Genomic DNA, 25,468 nt, shown 5'->3' with positions numbered 1-25,468 from the left:
CAAATTCCTATCGTACTTCGCAGCTGGAAGATAACAGGAATGACACAGAGCGACAACAGTAGGTGGTTTTCAAGTTGAGAAGTGGCGCTACGCATGCTGGGTCTTCGAACTTCCGGTCCGAAATTGCGCTCAATTGGAGCAAAGCAAAACTTCTACCATCTGGCTTAAAAGACAACCAAGATGAGTTTTCCTGGGAATGCCTGCACACCAAAGAAGTAAGGTACTGTAACGAATACTTCGCACGTGCTTTTCTTGCGACAAAGATAATATTTCGTGACACGTCGTGCATGTTTCGGTTTCGTTCGGCGTGCGCTTCAAAATCGCAAACTTTTGCTACGGGAAATGTTCTGTTACAGTGCGGTCAATTTGACGCTTCAAATAACAAAGATAACAGGCAACATTTCAGATATGGCGCAACAAAATGTGCAGGCAGTATTTTACGGTGCAATCTTCGGCACTCTGACGATAGTACGCATGTGATCGTTTTCTTTTAGTCTGGGAAGAAGCTGTGGCTTTAGTAATATTCTATTCACATTATGAGTTGATAATCTTATCACAGCCACGCACAATTCAACGTGATAAGTACACAGCACGACATTTGGTGACAAGTGCCTACACCCCTTAGTTCAATTTTCGCTTACGTTGACAACATTTTTCCAAAGGCGCAGGATCCAAGGGTATGCGATACATTATATGTCCATTTTCCGCAGAATTAGTGCGTTTACGCCCGTAACATTAGCTTATTTTAGGTTGAAAATCGCACTTACTCTATAAGACTCCAGCAGAACTTCGGACCGGAAGAGTAAATCCACGTGACATTGCAACTTCCCTTACGTCATTTTGACAGGAAGTTGCAAACCACCCGTTGGCTTCTACTTCTTCTTCGTCCTCGGAGCAGATGCGCAGAGCGTCCTCGGAGGAACGGTCGGGGGGCCCCCGGGAGCCCCCCGACCGTCACAATTTGGCTTCTGCTGTTTCTTTTCCGTTTTTCATTCTCGTCTTCCTTTTATTTTGTCTGGGAATGACGGGCGCTGGCACATAAAAGCGTACGATATTGACGTAGAAACAAGAGAGGGAAGAAAGAGCCAGATGACACTTCATTAACGTTTTATTTAGTATCGCATGAAGCCCCCTCCCCCCCCCCCGGTTCGCGGAGGTCACAGTGGACATACGGTCTGGCAGCGACTGATGGATCCGGCCCACAAGGTGTACTACGTCTTCCTTGAGGGACGTCTATTCCATATTTATCGCCTCCCATAAGGCGTCCTTGGAGCGCAGTGGCACCCGCTTTTTGCTCATTCAGCCCATGCTCATGCCCCATATATTTTCAATGACGTTCAGATCCGGGCTGCACGCGGGCCACTCAAGCTGCATGATACCAAGATCGTCTAGTCTGCGCTCGACAGTGGACTACATGTGAACCGGGCTTCTGTCTTGCTGCGGAATAAAGCAACCATCAGGGAAAGGACCGTCAAGGACGTATGGGAGCAGATGATCTTCGATGACTCTAACGTATGTTGCTGCGTTGAAGCGGCCGTCTAGGCGGACAAGAGGCCCCAAGCCCTGGTGCGAAAGGGCGCCCCACACGCTCACGGAGTGCCGTCCACTGGAGACCACGCTGTGAACGTACTGGGGTAGATATCTGAAAAGGAAAAAAAAAAATGAATAGGGCCGTCTCGAAGCAGGCGCGGACTCTCAAGGTACCACCTGCAGTTAAAAGGACGCCAAACCCACCTCTTCTGGGACCACTTCGTACTAAACGTTGCCTCATCAGTAAACAGCACGTGGCTCCACTGCGCGGGGTCACACTTCGCGTAGCGTAAGGCAAAGTCCAGTCTTGCCTCTCGGTGTTCCGGCTTCAGCTCGGGCTTCTGAACCACGACTCCGGAACGGAGACCCCCGGGGCCATGCTAATCTTCGTCGGATGGTTGTACTCGACGCTTGCAGGCTCAGCTCCTTTAGATCGACAGCCGGCAGAAACAGGTCGACCACGTTTGCAGCAATTATTGCCCTGTCCTCGTCCGACGTCGTTGCCCGCGACCGTCCAGACCTTGGCCCATCTTCAAGTTGCCGTTGATCACGGAAGCGCTGAGTGATACGGTTCAGCGAAGACAAGCGGCATCCCACCTCTCGAGCAATCGTTCGCTGAGAATGCCCTGCCAGCGACATGGACACGATCTGTCGCCTCCGCTCCAGACTAATCCTGTCGCCGGTCATATTGAACTAGTGCTGAGGTGAAGAAGGCTTTGTCTTTTTATACAGATCGGTTGGCTACCGGACACAAACGCAACAACCTCATCCGATGTATGAACGTTGGGTCGTCAACAGACAGCAGCTTCAATATCCCTTGGAGATAAACCGCCAGGCCTCTCTGCCAAGAGCCCTTATCGACAATCGTTCTAAAAGAAGTCCCTCCTTGTGAGTTTTCACCGTAATAAACGGCCGCAGTGCCATGCCCCCTGACTCCTTGATCCTAGCAGAAAGCTTCTTAAGCCCAAGTTCCGTGCAGAGCTTAACCGCAGCAGCCTTGGCGCTCCTTGCACTGCGATCTGCCACAGCCTTGCGAACAAAATTCTTTTCCAGAGCAATATTAGTCTTATCGTTGTACTCCGCTTCCTCTATAATCACAAAAGCACCGGTCTTGTCTGACTGCAGAAGCTTAACTCCTCTCTCCCTAAGTGCCCTCACGGTGCCAGACACTTCATGTATAAGCCTGTCATCCTCCGCAGTCCCTCCGACGACAGAAAGGATCTCCTCTACGCACGACTGCCGGGTTCTCTCGTGAGCTCTTTGTGCAACACTGTGGACCATTCCCAGAACATCGACAACGTTCACCTTCGGTTGAATCACGAAGTTCAGCCCGAGCCCGAGCAAAACCTGGGCATTGTCTGGCAAAGGCTTTCCTGTCGTGTTGATAAGCCTAGTGTTGTCTTGCCCTTCACCACTCTTTTCTCTTCGTGGCAAGAGCCTGAAGACCTGCTTTTACTTTTCCTCGCATAGCTTTTCCGTGTGGGTGATGAACAACCTTGATGTGGTTTTCCAGCTCACCGAACGTAGGCGTGAACCAACCGCCGTCTGGATTCCCCACCGAAAAAACCTTACTTGCCTCCAAGCCTCCGCCCTGTCCAGGAGGCTGTGCAAACTTCTCAGGGCGGAGGCTTTTAGCAATCGTTCAGCATTGCCCGAAACATCCTGGAACCGGCACAAGCTCAAAAGATAGTACGATTCTATCGTCGTCATATCTCGTCCTCCGATCCATTAAGCGGAGACGTCGGCTCCATGCTCATTTCAACACGGGCTGGCCCGCGCAAGCGCGTCTTTGCTTGTTCACCGTGCCACCCATAGAGTTAGTACAGATACTAGAGGAGAAACTCGGGGCGCCACCATCTACGTGCCAAAGGCTTGCTTCGGGTGTATAATCAAGGCGCTATGTTTAGAGGACTTTTTGTAGTCTTGATAGCGTGCTAGAGGAGCGTTCTCCAAATTCCCTCTGGTAGCCGCCATCTTGAATTCATGCGTAAATAGCTTATATTGACTAGAGAGGAGGTGGACGATGGTGGATCAACTCGAGCCATACCCGAGCTTTGTGGTGCTTTGTGGATCAGCGGGTGGATCAAGAGCGTTGGGTGCGTGATTTCGTTATATTATGGACACAGGAGGCTATGGTATGACGGACTGTGCGCTTTTGAGTGTGCCGGAAGCTTCAGTGATTACATACGCGGCCAAGTCATGGGCTAAGAAGACGTGCTTTTGCGCTGCTTTGGCGTAAGTTTCTGTGCTGTCTGTGACCGGGCCTGAAAAGTTCATAATGTCGGAAATTTTCAGTGTGTTCTTCGTGATATGTTCCACCAATACTGTGAGTGTTCTTGTGCGGCGAATGTAGTTTTAGTACTAGCCCGTATCCGGCTAGTCGAACAGCTCACACGAATGTTCCAAAGCGTGTTCGTACCCAATTAATTTAACGCCAGTGGTGTAAATGATGTGGGAATGATAAATAAATGAAATGTATTACAGACAGAGCAGCGTATATGCGAATTTATTGCGCTACAGTTGGTGGGAAAAGCAAGCAATCATGCGATCAGGTTACCAATGTGTAAAGCAGACTTCTGCATCTATTTCTGGTAACAGCATAGGTGGTAGCGCACAGCGGGTGGAAGTATTTACAAAAGTAATTAATGAAAAACCTGACAAGACAATGGAGCTGAACTTGGTGTTTGAACACACCCCATCAGCACAATTACAGGAAGTAGTGTTACAAAGGCACATATCCTTTTATTCTTGGATGTTCAGATTCGTTCACAAGGAACGGCAGTGGTATTGTAAAGGCTGCAAGCAGGAATGGTCAAACAATCTCCTAGTAGTGGTAAATGGAAGCCGTTGTCAAAGAGTGCCATAGTAGAATCATATGCAATGAGGAGTATTATAGAAACAACCAGCAAATGCACTAGTAAGAAACATAATTTCAGAGCCTGCTGTCGAAGTGAGGGGAGAGACAAATTGGTAGCATCACTTCGGGTAGCCAGTATACTATTGACTACGGAAGGAAGTTAAAGACTGTAAAATAAAAGTGAAAAACGTACACATAATTTATACAAACACTCAACATATTTGTCACTCAAGATTGCACGAGTTCCATCTGTGTAAGTCGCATAGCAATCTGCGTGAACATTCACTGGTGGTGAAAGATTACCAGTTTTGCTAGCTTTTGCCTGACTTGAGCCCTCTTCTGCTGCTCAACGATTCTCTTAGACAACTCACGGAGACGTAGTACTGCAAACTTTCGTATCAGTTCCTTCGCTAGGGCAATGACATGGGTGGGGTCAGTGTTGAAGTGCGGCAACTTCCTCACAGCATCACTTCTGTCACTGACTAACTTGCTAAATGCAGCAAGGACAACAGTGTCCACTCTGAGTGCACTCGGGCAGCCTGCTGCTGTCCTTATCACCCTTTCGCAAGCACGAAGTTCCTCGTAGACGAATACTGGTGGCCTGATAAGTCCCCCGTTGTCCCTTATCACAATGAAGATACTGTCTACACTGTCCTCCACAAGTGTACTCACACAGTCAGAATATGGCAGGCTTTTCGACAGTTGACGCACTAAGAACCCGCCGATGTAGGTCAGTACTTCGGAAGAAAATGTGGAAAGTGCAACTGTGCTCTGCATGCAGAGCTGTTCCACAATAGCAGTGGGAGTGTCGTCAACCTCTTCCGTACGGGACGACTGCGCAACAGTTAACGACACACCTTCGTAGTCGCTGTGCACATTTGCGTTCTTGGATGGTGTCACACCAACGTGGACGAGAAGTTTCCGGTACGCCAGCCGGAACTGTGCTGCTGTCGGGTTATTGCTCTAGCCACCTCGCTGACGGACGCAGGAGAAAAATGTCTCAAGGTGGTCTTGGCTCAAGCGATATGTGCACAGGTACCTGCAATTAAGCAGTTGAAATTTAGCTGTGCAACACCCCTCTATGAAGTGCAGCAAAAACTACTTCTCCAATGATATCCCCTCGGCAATATCACATACTGGCATAGCTGTTGTCTGAGTAGGTTGTCTGCTAGCTCTGCTACGCATTTCAGTGTGAATGCCAGTGATATCACCGACATCCTTGACCGTGAGCTTGCGACTGCCTCACCGCTGTCGAATTTCAGCGCCACAAGCATATCCGAAACTTGCACCATCTTGTTCTGTTTGTAGTCAAAGGTGGTGGGCCAAGTGGTCCCTTTGATCCCACAGCCACGGGGTTCCTTGAATTCGATGTGTCAAAGGCCCTAAAAGAATAACAGTAGGGAAGTATAACGTGCATGCAGGCTGCCAACATAGTCTTACCAGTCAATGTCCTCAATGAAGTCTGCTGTTGGGGTGCAGCCCACAAAGCATAGGATGTTCGCAGCTTTAGCAAACCTTAAGACTTTGCTCACAGACCTACTAAGCGTTTGAGCGGCAAGTTTCACCTTCATTTTTTGATTGTAGAATTCCACGTGGGCCTTCGTGAGTTTATTTGCAGCCCGGAGACTCTCCGTAGCCTGGACTTCGTGGAGTCTCTTTATGTACTCCCATGATAATGACCTGTAATCAAACAAGGAAGCCCGTAGTACAAATACTGCATTTGCAAACACCACATATAAATGCTTACCCCATGAGCATCGGACCTAAGCACCTTTTTATCACCAAGAATGTTCCGCAGCCGTTTCAGGCCATGGCATGCATCGAACATCACATGCACCACCCTGGATGCATCTGCAGGGTTAGGGAACGACGTTCTGAAATCTTGACTTCTTTTCTCGTGGACATTGCATCCGAACAGCTGTGCCATTGAAACGTTTGGTGATAACCCGTCGCAGACAATGCCTACGGCGTGAAGACCACATTCCTCCAGGGACAGGATTGCGTCAGTAACAAGGCTTTTGAGCATTTCGCCCGTCATTCCTCTATGCAGAAAATACCCAAATGGCATCTTCCAGTGTGCTGCAACGCCGACAGACATGAGCACCAGAGCTTATGTCGCAAGCGGAAGGTTCCTTGTGTCTCTTGGTAGTGATGTGCTTCCACAGTCCACATAGCCAACAAATTTTCCGCTCTTTGTGTCGAGCTGGCAGTGAGTCATGATGCTCATGTAATCAAGCATAATCGTGCACAGTTTGTCGCGGTCTGTCGAGCATTCATTTTGCTTTTTCAGGGTTTCCAATGACTCTCTCGTGAAGCCTGGAAATCCTTCCACTAACTGAAGCCAATACCGTATTGTCTTCTCACTAGGGATAGGAAAACGACTTGCCGTGTCTCTTCATCGTACCTGCGACCTTTAGGGTGTCGCATTGCATTATTCTGCCAACCCTCAAGTAGCTCCTTTGGGAGCTCCTTGAAGGATCCTATGTGTGCTGCTGCTTTTGAAGACAGAAGGTTATCTTTCTTCATGCTTTCAATCATTTGCTTGAGGCTCAGAAGTTTTGCGTATTTGCGCTTTAGGTCTTGTTGTGCAGCATAGAGTCTTTTCCTCGTTTTTCCGAGGTTGTCGGAAAGTCTTTTAACCTTCTTGCGGGGCGTCTCCCAGTCAAAATAGTTATGTTCCAGCCGCTCAGGCGGCCGTTCACCCGTCTTTGAGGCAGCTGCTTCATTATCTGTCTCCTCTAATGTTGTTGACATGGTTTCATCCTGCAGAAGGAATAGTGGTAGAGATGTTTGAGACAAGTGGCATATCCTCTGGATGGTACGAACTTAAAGGGACTCTGACCCGAAGTTCAACAAATCTTTCGTTTGCATCTATTACGAAGGTATAATATGCCTCCAGGCCACACGCGAAATATATTGGCTGTGCGCGGCGGCAAAGTTTGCCAAACGGGGAGCTGAAAACCAGCTTGGCTTTTCCTCCTCAATTCACGCAATCGGCGCCGGAATCTAGCCTCTTTGTAGTGGTTATCCGCCAATTTCCGTATGCGTGACGAAAACATGAGGTTCATGTTTCATTGGGCGCCCGGACCGGAAGTTATGTTGTTAGTTTGTGAGAGCGGCGGCATCCGGAAAGCGATCTTCAATATGGACGTCGAAGCAAGAAATGCGGAGACTTCGAAACTTCGACTTTTTTCTGACCTTTCTGCGATCGAGAAGGGAGTTCTGTGTGCTGAACAGTTCGGAAGCCTCGCTTTCGAAACGTCGCCGATGCCGCAAATGCGAGCCCAAGTCAATTAAGCTCTACGAACATCGGTCACAGATGAAGCCATCAGTCGCCTGTCTTCGACAGACAGGTAAGCGATTAGCTTAGCTTTTTAACGCACACTGTGATCGAACATGTAAACGCGTTCTCTGAAATTTCGTGTCCTCATATTTAATGCGTACTTGCTGTTTAAGGTGCCGGTGCGGCTGGTGCGTTATAATGCTGAAGGAGATCGAATGCTTGTGATGCAAGGAGCTCAAAGCGCAGCCGAATGACAGCAATATGAGTGCATTACATCCCACGCAGATTTCCAACTTCTATGCCTCAATACGACTGTTCTGAAGGTGACATATATTGAATTCCGTGGGCAGCGGCGACCATATTCACAAGTAAGTCACATTTGACCCTGTCGAACGATGTTAAAATTTGCTCGCTCAAAATTGGTTTGGTCCTGCATTAAAGTCGCTAAACCGTATTAGCGTATTCATATTTTGTACATATTTTCCCCCATCCATGATCATTTATCATTCATTGCCTCTCATTTGTTAATAGCCGCATTTTGTATCGTCCTGTATCGTTGATCTTGTGTGTGTGCTGTGCTTGTTGTATAGTACCCACGTGAAATTCGTCCAGTTAATCTCTCCCACACAAAAACTCCAGTACAGGGCACACCACATAAAGGACGACACAATACAGAACTGTGAACTGAAGAAAAGCAACATAGGCAACTGTGTAATTGTCAGTATGCTGTGTCTTAAGTCACCTTTTTATATCTTGCCCTGTGCTTAGGTTTTTAGCGTAGGCTTTTAGCGATATTGAGTGTTCTTACCTTCGATTCACTGAAAAGTAAAAAAAAAAATGTTAGCTTCTAAAAGAATACAGCATGTGTATATACAGGGCGTGTGCAGATAAATTGCAGTCGCTCTTAAGTACATGTGGAAATGCCACAACACACACCCTGTACTGTGACCGGCTACCTATTTGCCTAAACTATATTTTATGTACATCTACGTAGACGATATGGATATACTGCGTATCGCCAGTTTGCAACGTGTTCTTACCACAAGCTTGGGGAAAACAAGAACTTGGTCATCACAGCCTGTGCAGCGAACAGGGTCTGGCGAGCCTTCCACACAGGAACTGCCACAGGCTTCAAGTACCCAACATCCTAACTTGAGGTACCTCTTCGCACAGTTCGTCTATCGCATTTAAACTAATTCAGCATCTGTATTTAGGATTACTTATAGCTCTCATGATGATGCATGGTCCATGAGTTCAATATGTTGTGTTGAAACACAACACTAGTCCTTTTTCATGAGTCTTGCGGAACGATAGATGAGCACTCCTTTCGTGACATTGTGTACCGTTGCTACACTGAAGAATTTCTTGAGCAAGACTGATGAACAAATGAAAGCAGAGTCTGTCTTTCAACTATGCATGTTCCTTGTAACTTCTGTATTTGTTAAGTGAAGGGAGAATCCGCATAAGGTCCCTTCCGAGATTTTCGAATATTCGTCACCTTTAGCCATCAACGACCATGCCTGTAAAATATCTCCTTCGAAAACTCAGTCAAACTTGATAAAAATGATTTTCTTCTATGACGCGCTCGGTGACAGGGTAGTGCGAGCCACGAGCGCCTTTCTGCAAGCAACACCGAGCGTGATGTAAGTCGCGAGATATCCCGCGCCGTCCGCCTTGCTTTGCTGTGTGTTTTGGCAGTTTTGACGAAGGAAATTTTCCGTTGCAATTGTGTTCGTTACGTCGCACACTGATCTTACACCCACCACGATGGCCGGTAAAACATGCTGTATAATCAGTTGTGGCAACAGGTCGGATACAACAACAGACGTAGCATATTTCCAGTTTCCGACGGCCAAACAACGTCATTTGGAGTGGGAAATGGCGCTGCGCAAAATCAAGTGGAGGAAGACCAGCTCGAGAACGATATGTTCTCATCATTTTGAGCCAGGAATGTTCAACACGAAAAGACGGCTCATGCGGGAACTCGGAGTGGCACCTGCGGGAGGCACCGACCGCATGTGCACCTGCAACATGTTTCATATTACGCGTGCACCCGTGGCACTTATACAGGGTGTCCCAGAAGACGTGTCATTGAATTATAATAAAAAAACTACGCCACCTAGAATCATGCGGTCAACAGCATTTGTTCTTATTAGTATTTGCCACCTCCTAATGTGAATGTCATTACTCCAAGTTTAATTATGTAAATATTTGAGAACTGAACTCGGAAATTTGCCAAGTAAAGGTCACTTTTTTACCCCACCTATATGAAGAGCGTGCCGAATACACTCAAATTCATGATAATTCACAGTGATATTCACGAGCTATTCCATCGGAAAAAATAGCCGAATATCATGCTTTTCGGAGCACCGGACAATAGCGCGCGATGACGTTTTGAGCGCAATCGCTCTCAGTGCGACGAAAGGAGGTTCCGAAGCCAGCCCACAGAGTGATAGTAGAAAAAGTAACAGTTCCTAAAATTGGGAGAGGGAAAGCAAAAACCCAGCGAAAGTCGGACATGATAAGCCGTGCCTGTTTTATCTCTTTCTGCGATGTCAGGGAGGGCTGGGTTTCCAACCTCCTTTCGTCGGACTGACAAAGATTGCGCTGAAAAATTCATCGTGCGCTATTCTGTGCGACCTCCGTAGAGCATGACGTTCGGCTATTTTTTCCGATGGGATAGCTCGTGAATATCCCTGTCAATTATCATTAATTTGACTAAATTAGACACGCTCTTCACATTGGCGGGGTTACAAAGTTACCTTTACTAGGCAAATTTCCGACTTAAGCTCGCAAAAATTTACATAATTAAACTTGCGTTACACGACATTCACATGAGGAGGTGGCAAAAAACCAGTAAGAACAAATGCCATTGACCGCATGACTCTAGTTGGTGTAGTTTTTTTATTATAATTCAATGACACGTTTTCTGGGACACCCTGTATAAGAATGTGCGACAACCTATTAGAAACTCATCATTAGTTACTCCGAGTTCGACAGTCTTCAGTGTATGGGTCCGAGGCCTCGGTTTCAAGCGACGCGCGCACTGGTACAGGGTCCGTCGAATACGGCGAGTCGTTGTGGTTTATGGTGGCGGTCAAGTCACTCATCATTAGAATACACGTCTGAATCGGGCTGAAGTCCCGTGGAGTTCTATTCTGATGCGGAGTCGGTTTCCATGACTGCACGTTGAGCGTAACTTGCTTCCTGGCATCTTCAATGCAATACAACACATGGGAATCACGGCAGACGAATCTCGCGACTGACGTCACGGCGTGGCGCTCCTCGATTCCGATGCTACCGCCTGCTCTCATAGTTTCGGTTTCGCTTTATCGTTTTCGCTGTTTATAAATTATACGCGCACGTTTATACGAAACGGAGGCTGTTGTCAGCATCTGGGGGGTGGTCTCTGCTGAAATCAACTTTCACTTAATTTTGGGCACAACCGTTGCGGACCCTCCCTTTAAGTGACCCATGTTGTTGTCCCCCCTCATGTAATGCCCGCAAGGGCCTTTTAAGCATATTCATGAATAAATAAATATCAAAACCAGAAAAAGATGTAACATCTATTGTAATACCTATCCTCTCTTTGTGTGAATGATATATAAACATTGTCAGAAGGTATGTTGTCACACTTTGCCTTATTGTGCCTAAAGCCTAATTCCACCCCTTACATCATCTCCACATCCTCAGTCTCCAAAGCTGTACAAGGCTAAAGTAATCAGGTACTACATAAAAAAAGGGGGAAGGAGGAAATTAAAAGCTGACACATCTAAATTCAAAGAAACCCTGGTGATTTCTCGGGGCTACTCATGTCTTGGATGAGATCCCCATAGAAAACAACTTTTCTGAGCCTCAGTTATTGATTTCCTTGATTGCCCTGACTCTGAGGCAATACTCATCGGCTTGGTGGCAAGTGGGCTTGTGTCTGATAGTGCGGTTTGGAATAAAGGGAACAAGTAACATCTCTCTGGCGGTCTTAAGAAGAATATCAACATAATCTGTCAAGGCATAGCATTTCATATTGCTTTCAGTAAGTACAACACTGCTCATAGAAGTTGTGAAGTAGTGACCATTCATGTTGGGAAAGCATACTGGAGTTACCTCAGGCAGTGCATCCAGAACTGGGAGTCCGGTTCATAGAGAGCACCTTATGAGAGGAACAGCGACAGTGTCCAGTGAAGACGCTCCAGGAACTTTGTGCAGGTTTAGAGGGTCACGCCTTTTAACAGTTTTGATGAAAAGCAGGGTGTACGTAACACTGACCTCTGGTGTATGAGTTCTTGTTATCTACAATCAGGTACCCATGTTCTAGTAATCTGGAAAAGCTTTAGCTCTCCTGTGGGAAGTTGCTAATGAATCTGAGTGTCTTCTGTGGAATGAGGTTGTAACTGTCTTTCTATCCACCCTTCTTAGTTGCCCTAGCAAAAGCAAATATGTAATGCTGCAGACAATATCTAATGTTAGCACACTAATTGCATTGAGTGTTCTCAGGCTCTTGAAATGGAGCTACGTTGTGCATACACTGTGCCATGCCGGCAAGAACATAACTCAGATTGCCTTTACGTTCGGAATTGGCCCTTCAGTACTTCATGTGACTGCAAGAATGGTATCCCCTAAACAATAGGCAATAAGAATGATTTCTACAATGTAATGAGCTTTGTAAAACAACTTTATTTGAAAATATGTTCCAAATGCCGGGTGACGATCTCATAATGTAGCAGGCTTTACTGCAAGCACCGCTTAACACAACGATTAAAAACAGAGCATAAACGTTTTGCCGCCTATTCGGGTGGCATCATCAGTACTACAAGGGCCAAAGACGAGCACATCAGCCTATTTATCTAAGAGGGCGCCATACACATCCGATATGGGGCCACGGTTTGTATTACAGGCTGATGCATCACGTCTGATAAACCAGGACTCTAAGCACTTTCTAGGGCCACATCGCTAGTCATTTGCAAAGGTTACCGCACCATGAAAATTAAATGCATGTCCCTTAGGCCAACAATGGTAGACTAATGCGGTCCTGGTTTGAGTAGCATTAGAAGCCTTGGCAACGTCCCCTGTGTGCTCTTTTAGTCTTGTCCCATGTTTATCTGTCTCGCCAATGTAGGTTGCATCACAGTCTATGCACTTAACTTTATATGCACAGTCTTAACGCCTGATGGGTACAGTGCCCTTCAAATGGCGTATGAAACACCTTGATTGAGAGGAATGCACACCACTGATTTGACTTCTTCGATGTTGTTTTTGGCTGTTCTCTGTTGTAGCGATGATGCCACCCGGATAGTCGACGAAACGTTCACTCTCTTTGTTCTCAATTGTTGTGTTAAGTCGGTGTTTTCAGTAAAGGATTCTACATTATGAACTTTGTTTTGAATGATGATTAGTGGCGAGCATCATACCCTGGGCCACTACTCTAACAATTGCTTGGGGTGATGTGGTGAAATGGGGTAATGAGCCTTGTGAACAATTTACTTGGCAATATATTTCTTTATCTGTCATAGGTTGAAGAACCGTGTGGTGTTACATAACGGAGGGGCGTGTAATTATACAAGACCGATCACCTAAAGGCATTGTTTCACACTAGATTAAAATGTGATGCAAATGTAACGTGACAAATGCTGCATGGTGGCAATATGATAGGTTCTCCTCACGCATTATTGGCACGGTTGCGGTTAGTCAAGAAACTGCATATCCAGTTAATGGTAGCAGTATCAAATTTTAATGAGGCTAGTTTGGCCAACAAGCAAGCATAAAGCACAGTGTCAAAAGCCCTCACAAAATTTAAAAAAAAATACTGCGTCTACGTGAACCCAGAAATCAAGACAGTGTAAAATGCTGTGACTGAATTATATTAGTTTTGTCTAAATACCCTTTTCTAAAGCCATGCTGGAATTTAAAAAAAGAAATTGATAGACTCAACATGGTTAACAACGTGCTGGTATATGATGTGCTCCATTAGTTTACAGGGAACCCTAAAAAGTGGAGTTGGTTAGTAGATAGAAAGAACATAGCTGACACCTCTTCTGAAGACAGAAATAAAAAATAGCTTGTAACCTATGCCCACGACTCAGACATAAACAAAGCACCTTTCACACAGATTAACGCATCTTCGTTCCAGCACTTCCACCTTCAAATGTTCGTCGCTGTTGAGTAGTCTGTCATTCTTGTAACACAGATCTTAATTGAAATGCGGGTGCATAAGGGATCGTCTGAAAGAAAAGCGTTTGGTTTTAGTCCTCTTAATGTTTCCAAAAACAAACTCCACAGTGACTATTCTTCTGAAATGAGCAACTCCGGAACGAAAGCAAAAACTATATCTGGCCACATCATTGTATACAACTGAAACATGACACTTCAATTAAATAATGGCAGTTAAAGATCATGATGCTGATTCAATTTTAATGGCGCATAAGCAAGTCAGGCTATAGCACGCCAAAACCATGGGAAAATTGTGACTATTAAAAATCAGACGATTATACTAAAATAATATTATATTAAAAATAAGCAGTGGAAGAAAAGGCAGAAACAATTGTTGGCATTGTGTGGCTGGTGTCGATTTTTCCACACTAGGTGTTCAATAATAATGTACGCTGGATATGCTATAGCATCAAAAGTACAGCGATATACAGACTCAATATGTGGTGGGGATGTGTGAAACAAATATAACACATACTTACATTTCAAACTTCCTTAAAAAAGGCAGTTCAGGTCTGTCGGATTTGCCAGTCTCGATACAGAGCCAGTAAGCACAGTGTGGAATGACTGATTCATCTTTCGAAAGCAGAGGTGCAGCCCCGACGACCTTTCGTCATATCAATGCTCCAGAGCGGCATAGCCTATAGTCAGGAGCCATCAGATGAGTCACATAAAGTATAACTGGGTTCATGAAACGGAGGGTTCTGTGGGATACGTAAGAAAGCATACGTGTTACAGAACAGCTACGAGATCGGATGCACTTGCATGGTTTTGAGTGCGTAGACTTAGAACTGAAAAATAAACGTGCTAACCTTGTTGAAACTGCTTTTCCGTCAGAACTACACGAGAGCACACTTGGTTTCTTTTGATGAAAGTTCAAAGAATTCAACTTCAGCATTTGCAGTACATCATCAGGTCCCGATGCTCCTTTGATACGCAGCATACAGAATTTCGCTGAGGCTAGTGACTGCCGTAGCGGTTCGTTGCTACGCAGCAGATCAAGAACAGTACGCCGCAATGATAGGTGAAACGTTCATAATATGGCGAACAACTCCAACACCAAATACAATGACCCGAAAAAGGCAGGATGAGCCGGGAATCACACAAGTTCGCAAGCTCGTCATATGGCAGCCATTACAGCTGACCGGATACGGAACCATATGGAACGCAAGACAACAGAACGCAGATTGAAACGGCAATCGTAGAACCTACTGCATGTGTTAAATGCAGGGTATATTTTTCTTTTTGAGACTCTGTAACAAAAACATATTAACATATAAATGCCATTTCATAAAGGGAATTGACAGGGTATTGTGTGACCATGTGACGCGTTTGAGCCAATGGTGGGTGTTGCCAGTGGCCCTCATGTTGACGTCATTTTGATGGTGGGCCGGGGTGGATATTCTATATAAACGTATGTTTTCTCGGTTTGACGCTAGGCGTGCTGCACTCGGATGAAGTCGACTGTTTAAAATTCAAGTTTAGAGAAACCATGGGGTCTCAATGCGTGAATTTTCGCGTGAAGAGTCCTTGTTGGGTGCTCTATCGACTGCAAGTACGTGAGAGTTCCCACAACTTCTGGTCAGAGTCCCTTTAACATAAGTAAATGCGCGTACCTCTACGTCGGGATAACATCTAAGCACCTACCCATACACACTTCACAATACGCCCATTAGTAACACATTGTGTTACAAATACCATGGCCTTCATATCACGTTTACGATCCAGCGGCATCCTCACATCTGCCACAACATTAATAAATCGAACTGCTGATTAGTTACTTCAGACGCAGGTTGGGACAGTTCCACATCATTCCACACATCACCGATATCACCCTCAATCACACGCTCAGTTGTTGGCTCGACCACTAAAAGATATGTCACCCTGACGCAGGAGCCTCTCTCTTTCGTTCCCATTTTGGTGTCGAAACCCGGGAACCCCGTCGGATTAGAAGAAAGGGACAGCTCATGATCCTCCTGCACCTGCTATCTACTGAATGATGGAACGACCTGGACAGCAGCAACCAGGAACCACCCGTGCTGTCGCAGTTCCTGAAGAGGTCAGCCACATTGTTCGTTCTCCTGAATCCATTGCCCCAGAAGAGCGGAGGTCTACGCGTGACGCACCTTCCTGAAGGCCTCTGCCCTTACTTCAATGCACGCGGACGATGCGGTAGTCACCGACACCTCTTGCGACGTCCTGCTTATGGATCCGGATGATGACATAAACATCGACCCAACCAGGCCAAAATTTCATAAAAACTCCTGGCATTATTATTGTCGCCAGTCATGGAATGTCGACACGGATGACTGCCTCATGAACTTCATCACCAACTGACCATCAAAATCATTACCGTGTGTCTGAATTCACCTGCCTTCATCAAATTGTTTCGCCATTGCCGTCGCCGGCAGTATGTTGTGTAAATAAAGAGGATGAAGCCATCTGCCAACCATCCTCATCGACATCACTGATATCACCCTCAATCACGCGCTCAGTCGTTCGCTCGATCACTAAAAGATATGCCACCCCGATGCAGGAGCCTCTGTCTCATTATGTTTTACACTTTCCATCTTTGTTTTTCCTTGTTTGTGCCACCCTTCTGGCTCCTCATGTCAACCCATGATGCCTTCTGGTTCTTGGGTATACAACAATAAATAAATAAATAACTTTACCCTTAGCACCTCATCCTGGAGGGCTCGTCACTCAGCATCCCTCATCACTCAGCACTCTTTCATCTTCCACGATTGGTTGATACGAGCAGCTCGGTCTGTCCAAGCCTGGTATCGATTCCTGCAAACAAAGCAGTAACCGGCAAGGGGACTTTGTTTGCTTATAACTTCTCGACTGGACTTCTCGAGGGGACTTCTCGAAGTGGAGTGAGCAAAGAACATGATGTTTTGTGACTGCAAACGAGCTAGCTTTCATTCTTTCCAACCATTTGAGCAATAGCGCAGCATTCTTTATGGGGAACCTACAACAGATGTGCTACAGTTAGGCAGCAATAGCTAAACAACATTCAAAAAGGCAAAAACGGGTGATAAGGAAGTGCTTACTCGTTGACAAAGTGCAGCGTTTGGAGAGAAATAGTTGTCACCTGTCAAGCTGAAAAAAAAATTAAAAATGTAGCAGTAGCAGCTGCAGGGCAAAAATGCTGCTATACCAATACGCACATGCCTTCACGGTCTTCCCTCTATGGCGTGAGCAGGCGTGAGGGCGTGAGTTCCAGCTGTGGCAGGGCAGAAGGGCTGAAGTAGATTTAAAAGCGCAATAAATGGCGCGCATATCACACCTTCGGCAAATATGTTCGATCATGCATGCGATATCTACAGACCGCATCGCCACGCTGTTGTCAAGAGGAATCTCACCTTTGCCTTCTGCTGATAAAGGAACAACCGATGCCGAGTTAAGAGCATGAGCGTGACGAGCGAACCTTGCAGCTCTCACGAAAGAACAGACTATACAGCAAAGTTTCATGTAAAAGTAAGCGATTCCCGTTTAATGCAATTTGAGACAGTATAGAAACTCACCCACACACACGGTCAACTAAAAATGGATTTTCGTGAGTAACACGCAGCAATTTTACCGATATTACGACTTAATTTCGACTGGCAGACGAATTGACGCCACAGCAGTAGCAGAAGAACTCCGCCGGATATTGCGTTACATAGTCCTCTAAACATGGCGTCTGTATTTTTCAGCCTCCGGCCGGACCCACACAACCATCGATGTCCAGAAGATGTCCTGAAATTATCAAAATATCTTTGTCGGAAACTGACATAAATAGGATATCTTCTGGATGTCTATTAGCGCTGTCCCTTGGGACAATAAAACCATACGTCCTGCAGATGTCCTACAGTCATCCTGTGGCTGATGTCTCATGTCATATCCGAATTCCCCATTGAAATCATGTGGAATGAATTCCCTAAGCACGTGGTAGGTGTAATTCTCTTCCGATTTTCATGCCACATTAAAATGCAATGTACGTAATGTATAGCAAAAAGACAAAATCGCTTGAATAAATGAGATCGATCCACAAACAAAATTGTATGTGTCACAAATGGCTAAGGTCTATTGACGTGCTACATAAATATTTTAATAATTATCCAATTGGCTAATGGTTCAAAATCAAAATGCCAAATGGCTAATAGAGCCCAAGACTCATTTTATTTCTGATTACTTGATTTATTGTTTTTACGTAGTCTTACATATGGATCTCTTGGATGATTCATTACTTCTGGCATAGAGCACGGTACGTGTCTTGCCTGAATCGGATCACACTGATCAATGATTTCACACTAATTGTGTGTCCTTCCAGACAGCACAACACACGTACAACACGTGCAACAGCATATTAACATGGTTAATGTCAAGTACATCGTCGTATGAACTGCGGTTGTACAGTTGATTGGCAAATTTGACTGCGAGATTTCTGCAGTAACATCTAAGCAGACATGTCGAAGTTACACGGGGATTGAAGCGTTCCTCGTGTCTCATTGTTGGCCGGCGTATTGTGTGAGGTGAGACAAATAAAAGGCTGCCAAGCACTATTCAGCACAGTTAGAGAGCTCGGATATCAAGTGACTTCAGTTTTCCACAGCCTTAGGGGAATTCAAATACTGCAGTGATTTCGCTTTATTAGGTTTCTGTGTACTCAACACTCTATTTTCGAAACTACCTAAGTTGCACAAACGTGTGCAAATAATTCATGCACATAAAATTAAATAAATCAATAACATAATAAAACAAATACAATAGTAAAATAAATATACAACCAAAAGTTCACGAAGTTGTAACTCCACGTACCTTAGTAGGTTGGAAAAAACGATTATGCAATAGTTCCTGCGAGTCGTGAGCTTTCGCGGTCTTTCAAACCAAAACTAACATAGCCACAGTGCTCTCATAGTTATATGCGACCAAGTAGCATCGGCATCAACTCGGAGTCTGTTTTCAACTTGAAAACGTCTGTTAGCGTGTTGGCGTTAGAGGTGTGCGCCGCCGCGCCGAAGCGCCGCCGCCGGAGGTCGGAGCCTCGCCGTCGCCGCCGTACCAAAACTGTCGGCGCGCCGCCGCCGCCGCCGCCGATGTTGAAAAATCGGCGCGGCTGTGTAATGTGCCCATATTGATCCACTTTCTATAAACGAATATCTCCCATATCTAATATTTTGTTTGTTTTTCTTTCATCTTAGGTTCCAGGCTTCATTTGTGGTGTTTTTAGCAGTAACAATTTCATCTCCTGATATGCCGTTTATGCTTTAGAGTTTCGTTTCATAGTCAACCCTGGAGGCACAACTCCAGGAGAACTTGTTTGTCGGTCATCCACCAACACCATAGCACTGGTCATTATCCATATACAGGGTGTTTTGTTTTTTATCAGTCACAGAATTTTTGTTTAAAAAATAGCGGAACGAAATAGATGCCAATTTTGAGTTGGTCAGGCGAATATTATCTCGAAGAAAATATGTAACTATAAGATCATTAATTACTTTCCAATTCATTAAATTCATTAATTCTTTAATTAAGGGATTTCGCGTAAAAACGTGATAGCAGAACGGAAGATATTCATCGTTGAAAGCCATTCCATGTTTAAGAAATTCTTAAACGCGCACATGTGTTGAAATATCCGACGCTGAATGTCGCTATGCAAATGAGCCGAAACAAGAAGTACGCAATTTCCGAGCGAAGAAATGACGCGAGCTTCGCCTTATCTGGGTTGGAAAGCGATGTATCTGGCCAACAGATTAGTGCCTACATCAATCAGCTCGATCGCTCCAAAGCGCTTGGTCCTCTCACGTGGATTGCCCGTCCCTCTTTCTGCGCTCGAATAGTGCGTAGCAAATAGTGCATTTTGTGTGTGCCGGCGAAAACCACCCAGTCACAGAGGGTGTTTTCAATCGCGGAATTGCGGGGCTTATAATGCGCGCGAAGCATGGCAGACACAACCCACTCGTTCTGGACAAGTTTATACTGTAAAACCTTTTAATTTTGCGAGACCTTACTTTTCGGGAATTTTGCTAATCGAGAAAATGCGAGGAACTCGAGGAGCCCGCGAAATTTAGTTGTTGCGAATATATCCCTACTCGATTCGCGAAAATTTAGGGCTGCGAAATTAAATGTTTTTACAGTATTTATTCATGATAACTATAACCTCTGCAAAAATACTGTTCAATGACGTGGTGGGTGCGCCTTATGTCATATCGTTTGCTAACGTTCGCATTTTTAGATGGTTTCCCACAAAGAGCCACTGGGGCAGTGGACAGCGCTTTCACGGGTCGCCGTCCTGTGAACGTTCTGCACTCGCTATAACTGTTACGTGTAGTTGCCATTAAAGGGATGGCTCGTCGTTCTGATTACCTAGCTATGTTGTTTTCTACAGCGGTTAACGCGCACTTAACGCGCCCAGTCGAAGTTCTTGGGCGACGACCTTCTTGAAGTGCTTTACTTCTCCTAAGGTTCCTTTGTGTGTTCGGTTTTCTTTCATAATACTATCCAGTGCTGACGCACTTGTTTGGTGCAAGGTACAGTAAATACTGCCACCGTCGCGGTGTCTATGATGGAGAAAATACTCCCTCTCTGAGGTGTTCGTGCGTCCATGTTGGAGAAGAGAACATATTGACAGCCCACGGGGCGCACGCCGATATGACAGCATCGGCGTGACGCCGCTGACGCCGCCGCCGCCGGGCCTTCAACGTGCTCTACGCCGCCGCCGAAAAAAATGCCCACGGCGCACACCTCTAGTTGGCGTCCACGCAGCCTGTTGAATTGTGTTTCCTTCTCTCTTGCAACTCCTCAGACCCACGTGTTCTGACCGCATAAGAATGTGAACGGCCTTTTATTTCTGTAGTGAGATGGCTCCATTATGCATTTTGTTCCTGAAGTCTTGCACGAGCTATGTTACGACATTGAGCAAGCGGTGTGTGTAGGACAGTTGATCTTCAAGTCGCAAGTCTGAACCAGCAGGTGCAGTAATCACCAGTGATTTATCGATAGTTGTATGAACTGCATTCATGATGTGTAGTCGTGCATTGCTCAGAGCTCTTAAAATCTGTAGAACTTCCAGCATTATCTTGCCATGTTTATCTGATGCCATTTGCATTAAATGTCCATAATCCGTGTACACACATACGAAATACTGATTTGCATCGCATAGTTTTAGTCCAACTCGTAATCTCTGGAACAGGAGCATTGTGGTACTGGTCAGTTATTTCTATTCAGACATTTTTGCTATGCAGAAACTGCTCGAACTATAGGTGTGATGTGATTACAAGAGCTGAAGTCCAGAGCCAAAAGTTTTCTGATTTTTTGTTTCTTTTCAAATTAGGGGGTAAAGCTATTGGTGTCATTAAATTACATGAGCTCATCATGTCGAATACAATATATGCAGGAAACATCATCAGACCGCGAGGACACCATCAGTCGTCCGCATAGAACAGGAAAAGTCTCAATTTTGTGTTGCGTGAACTCAATGGCGATCTTTTTTGGTTAGTGCTATGAGCTTTTCGAACATTTCCAACTTTCAGGTTCAAGAGCTTGCTCGGCTTGGGCGCAGTGAAGTAAAGCAATCTGCACGAAAGATACTTGAGCACCTTCTGACGGACTGCGTTGCTGCGGAGTTCAGCTGGGTTGGTCAAAAGGGCAAACGGAAGTTTGTGTGCAAATTTGTTTCAGTACAATCGCCTACTTAACCTGTGCCTCCAACATTCCTATGTGGCAGTTGCTGTTTATACTACATGTACGCTCTACACTGTAACATCTTCATATTAGGGTGGGAGCAATTTTCATATTTTTTGGCGTACTGAAGTGTCTGGGCTAGCTTGTTTCTATATTTCCGTTTTTGGTGCTTGTAACCTAATTAAGCTCCTGCGCTTCTCAGGGTACTCACCCATTTCTCTCGTAGATCTAGTTGCTCATTCAACGAACTGATGTTGACATGGCACATAGCTAGCTCGTTGCCAGGTGATATACAGATGAGGCTCTTGTGTGGGAATGCAGAATATTCAATAAAATTACTATTCACTGTGGACAGGCTTGTGTGATGGAGTAGTTTGCATGATAAGATGTGTATACAGGGTGCCCAGAAAACGTGTCATTGAATTTTAATTAGAAGAAAAACTACGCCACATAGAATCGTGCGGTCAACGGCGTTCGTTCTTACTAGGTTTTTGCCACCTTCTGATGTGCATGTCATGTAACCTAAGTTTAATTATATAAATTTTTGCGAACTGAACTAGGAAATTTTCCCAATAAAGGTGACTTTTTTACACCGCAAATGCGAAGAGCGTGCCTAATTTACTCAAATTAGTGGTAACTAACAGGAATATTCATGAGCTATCGTATCGGAAAAAATGGCCGAAAATCATGCTCTATGGAGCTCGCAGAGGATAGTGCGCCACGAATCTTTCAGCAGAATCATTGTCAGTCCGACGAAAGAAGTTATTGACATAGCTTATCGCGTCCGCCCTCGGCTGTGACCATACCTTCCCTCTAAAAATTTCATGGACTGTCACTTTTTCTACTACTATCACTCTGTGGGTTGGGTTTCCAACCTCCTTCCGTCCGACTGACAGCGATTGCGTTCAAAAAGTACTTGCGCGTTATACTCCTGAGAAGGATGATGTTCCGCTATTCTTCCCGACAGGATAGATACTGAATATCACTGTCAATTATCATGATTTTGAATAAATTCGGCACGCTCTTCATGTTGGTGGGGTAAAAAAGTGACCTTTACTTAGCAAATTTCTGATTTCGATACGCAAAAATTTACGTAATTAAACTTAAGTTAAATGACATGCACATCAGGAAGTGGCAGAAACCTAGTAAGAACAAATGCCGTTGACCGCATGATTCTGGGTGGCGTAGTTTTCTTTATACAATTCAATGACACGTTTTCTGGGACACCCTGTATAACATACGGGTGGAGGGTGCATACTGCATTAACGGCCTGGAATGCCCAGAAAAACATCCTGAAAATGTCACAAAGGACGCCGGCAGGATTGCCCATATGAAGTCCCCGGCTACTGCAATGGCAGTACGAATGATGTCCCATACTATGTCATTCAGACAATCCAGGATATCTTATGGACATCTGATTGTCCCGTTGGTGGCATCATATGGACGTCGTCAGGAGGTGTCTTGGTTGTGTGGGAAGTTTCCTCTCTACTTTCTGTACTAACTCTATGATGCCACCAGCCAGCGCAGTCTGTTGCGCATGCACGGTTTTGTTCGGTTCGCTTTGGCTGCTGTAACGGACGTTTCTCGTCGCCGCATGTAGTCGGCATAATTTCGTGCGTTCCACTAAGTCTGCAGCGTATTAGACGCTTTCTATTGTTGTTCCCACTTGAGGTTGTCGCTTAGCAACCCGTCTGGCATTGCAACTGTCCGTAAGTGGAAGCGTTTCTTATAACCGCAGGTCAGACCAGTCAGTCTCGTTTGAAATATCAGAATGAAGACGCGGATCTGAAGCCAAATCGCTCTTCACATTCATGATTTTTGCCGTTTAAGGTGTGTAATTAATATCATTGTGAAGTAATGTGTTCGGCTGCACCATGCATTCTCATTGTGTGTTTTACACTATTTGCAGGTGATCTGGACAACGACAGGGAGACAGAACGCCAGATGAAACCGTTGGCGACTGTAAGCTTTGTGCAAACGATATGTCATATGTCTCTACAATACTCTACATGGGTTTCCTGCCATCGTGTTTTCTGCAACGATATTTCTTGCAGGCTGAGCGCATATGACGCAGCGGCCTCCCGCAAGAGAGACGCAAGCATCGTGTTCAATGTGGTGGACACTCTTGCTTGTCATGACAAGGTTTACAAGTGCTTTTGCGGAAGGAAGACAAGTTGGACCGGAAACGAGGACCTAGGTGTGCTCTTTTTCGTTGTTGTTCACCGTTCGATCATTACCAATTTTGTGCCTCCATGAATTAAACCCTCAAGTGCGTTGATCATAAATTGATATGCTATGAAAGGTATTACTCCTGAGTGTTGAATAAAGTGATTTGTTGCTGCTATCTACCGTTTTGTGTGGGTTCTTGCGGGTACTCATCTACCACAGACATGAGGGGCTTTCTTTCTGTATACAGTTCATATAGAATGTATGCGTACAATATGTATACTTTTTAATGTATACAGCCAGTTTCGAAGTTGGGTCTAACATGTATACAGTTTCTAAACAGTATGCTTTCGAGTTTGTATACGTTTTGGCTACCTAATTTGTAACGGCTCCCGCGCCCATTTCTTAGAAGAGCCATATAAAAACTACATAGGAGCTGTATACATGATTTATCTACCTTTAACCCACCCAACCCAGGATTTTGTATACAGTCCGTATACACTCTGGAAATTTTTTTTCATAAGGGACGGCGGGGGCCGTGAGATGTTTTTGGTTTGCTTTCCTTACGACAGGTTTGAGAAAGGCAGCGTGGCACAAGTACTTTCTGTGTTTGGGGAAGCCCATCAGGGTTTACAGTTCACTCATGAAATGGCGTGTAATGGCGTCATTTCACTCATGAAATGCCGTGTAATGGCGTCATTAAGTTTCTGGACATTGAGCTCGATTGTCAGGAAGGGCATACTTGCTGGGTGTATAAGCCTAGGGTGGAAAAGGGCCTGTTGCCGTACTCGTCGCGGCATACAAAACTTGTTAAGAGGGGAATAGCTGAGGGATGCATAGGTCAGGCACTAAAGAAGTCGTGCTTCCACAACCCAGCAAACACACATGATTCCCAGATCATCCCGTTTTCATCTCACGGCCTCATCGGGATGAGTTGATCCATGCGTCGTACCCCAGATCTCCGGAAGCGAGCAATAGGAAATCGTCCCATATTCATCCCTGTGAGAGCTGCCTGCGAGAATGCAGACGCCGCGAACCCTTCGCGTCTCCAACTGCGCTTGCACGGTACGCAACTGCGGCTGCATTTCGTAACGTTACTACGTGATCCTTAATATGGTCGTTACCGAACACGATGTAAAATTTCATTCTTCATATTTACGCATGGCACATCCAGTATTTTGTGGTTTTAATAAGATACGCGACTTGCGCGGCTTCTAGGCGGCCAGTGGGAGCGATATTCACACGTTCAAACCGTTAGCAAGCTGGTCCGGGTTGCAGGATGGAGGTGTTGTGGTGTGATGTTACAATTGTGAGCGAGTTGTGCGTTGTGTTGTGAGTTGTGTGAGCGAGTTGAATTGTGTTCATTTGTTTGACTGCTTGTGAGTGTAGCTGGGAGAAAAGACACCACTCTGGAACCAGACAGTACGCTGAGGTGCCAAAAAAATGTGGATGCCATCACGCACATCTCGACGAAATGTCAGTGCCCCGTGAGTGAGAGCCTGCAAGCAATACGTTCCGTAAGGTACAGCGGCGAAACTAACAATGTGACGGCAACGAGGGTAGCCGGTACCCTCAGTCAGGGCACGATAATACGAGTAACAGCGGTCCAATGCTCTTGGAACACGGCGCGTTTCTATCCCGCAATTCTCAAACAAGTGGTTCGCATGTCACGGACATTTATGAAGACGCTTCCGATGAAGGTATAGAAGGAGAAGTACATGTGTTACACCAGCGAGGGTCACATATGGTTCATTTGAGCA

The 25,468-nt window shown here is 45.5% G+C and overlaps 1 protein-coding gene across 1 annotated transcript; it reads right to left on the bottom strand.

Annotated features, from left to right (window-relative positions):
* Positions 1-1,803: 1,803 nt before the first annotated feature.
* LOC135395851 (uncharacterized) lies at positions 1,804-2,217 on the bottom strand. Its single transcript, XM_064626939.1, has one exon. It carries the CDS (start codon positions 2,215-2,217, stop codon positions 1,804-1,806), a length of 414 nt encoding a protein of 137 aa, XP_064483009.1.
* Between the last annotated feature and the right edge of the window lie 23,251 nt (positions 2,218-25,468).

This window comes from Ornithodoros turicata, chromosome 5 (genome assembly GCF_037126465.1).
Source record: "Ornithodoros turicata isolate Travis chromosome 5, ASM3712646v1, whole genome shotgun sequence".
Classification (NCBI taxonomy): domain Eukaryota; kingdom Metazoa; phylum Arthropoda; class Arachnida; order Ixodida; family Argasidae; genus Ornithodoros; species Ornithodoros turicata.
Note: the sequence above shows the minus strand (reverse complement) of the source record. Positions and strands in the feature narration are given on the sequence as shown.